This window comes from Ailuropoda melanoleuca, unplaced genomic scaffold (genome assembly GCF_002007445.2).
Source record: "Ailuropoda melanoleuca isolate Jingjing unplaced genomic scaffold, ASM200744v2 unplaced-scaffold65835, whole genome shotgun sequence".
NCBI classification, from domain to species: Eukaryota; Metazoa; Chordata; class Mammalia; order Carnivora; family Ursidae; genus Ailuropoda; species Ailuropoda melanoleuca.
In genome coordinates, this window is record NW_023240320.1 from 1 (window position 1) to 1270 (window position 1270).

Below are 1270 nucleotides of genomic sequence, written 5' to 3' on the forward strand. Positions count from 1 at the left end.
CTGCCGCCCCAGCTTGCTGCCCGCATAGGCTTATCACAATGACTACAATCCACGAAATCCTGGGCAAGCTCTGCCTTGAGGGAAACGAACAGGTTTCTCAGACCGCATATGGCTCACTCAAGGCATCAACCAACTTTGATGCAGACCGAGATGCCGCTGCCCTCGAAACAGCCATCAAGACCAAAGGTGTCGACGAGGTCACAATCGTCAACATCCTGACCAACCGCAGCAATTCCCAGAGGCAGGATATTGCATTCGCCTATCAGAGGCGAACCAAAAAGGACCTCCCATCGGCACTGAAGTCTGCTCTGTCTGGAAACCTGGAGAATGTAATGCTGGGCTTGATGAAGACGCACCGACAATACGATGCCTCCGAGCTGAAGGCCTCCATGAAGGGTTTGGGCACAGACGAAGATACCCTTATTGAGATCATCTGCTCGCGGGACAACAAGGAACTTCATGCCATCAATGGCGCCTACAAAGAAATGTACAAGACGGATTTGGAAAAGGACATCACCTCTGACACCTCTGGGGACTTCCGCAAACTGATGATCGCTCTGGCAAAGGGTAAAAGGCCAGAGGAAGGCTCAGTTATCGATTACGAGAAGATTGACCATGATGCTAGGGAGCTGTATGAAGCTGGAGTAAAGAGAAAGGGGACTGATTCAGCCAAATGGATCTCCATCATGACCGAGCGTAGCGTACCACATCTACAGAAAGTGTTTGATAGGTACAAGAGCTACTGCCCCTATGACATGGTGGAGAGCGTTAAGAAGGAGTTCAATGGAGACATGGAAAATGCCATGTGTAATCTTGTGCAGTGCATTCAGAACAAGCACATGTACTTTGCTGACAGGCTGTACGATTCAATGAAGGGCAAAGGAACCAAAGACAAGATCTTGATCCGGATCATGGTGGCTCGCAGTGAAATTGATATGCTGAAAATTAGGAAGGAATTCAAAAAGAAGTATGGCAAATCACTGCATTACTTCATCAGCCAAGACACAAAGGGTGACTACCAGAAGGCGTTGCTGAACTTGTGCGCAGGAGATGACTGAGACTAATCCCCTGATCCCACCTTCCGCTTCTCAAACTTTTGTAATCCAAGCTGACCCGTCTGCCTCGCTAGCAGTACTTTGCATCAGTATTCAGCAGACTAATGTTAGTTTTTGCTCTCCTGACCTTGCCTTCTGCCCAAAGGATTCCAAGACGAAATCCATTGTTCTAACATTCCAGAATTTAAATGAAGCTATCATTGTGACAGATGACA

General features: G+C 48.0%; 1 protein-coding gene across 1 annotated transcript; it reads left to right on the forward strand.

Moving 5' to 3' along the window:
* Positions 1-38: 38 nt before the first annotated feature.
* On the forward strand, positions 39-1058 carry LOC117800195 (annexin A2-A-like). Its single transcript, XM_034652727.1, has one exon. It carries the CDS (start codon positions 39-41, stop codon positions 1056-1058), a length of 1020 nt encoding a protein of 339 aa, XP_034508618.1.
* Positions 1059-1270: the final 212 nt, after the last annotated feature.

Coding starts and splice junctions, on each gene's coding strand:
- LOC117800195 (XM_034652727.1), top strand. CDS start 39: ATGACTACAATCCACGAAATCCTGGGCAAGCTCTGCCTTGAGGGAAAC.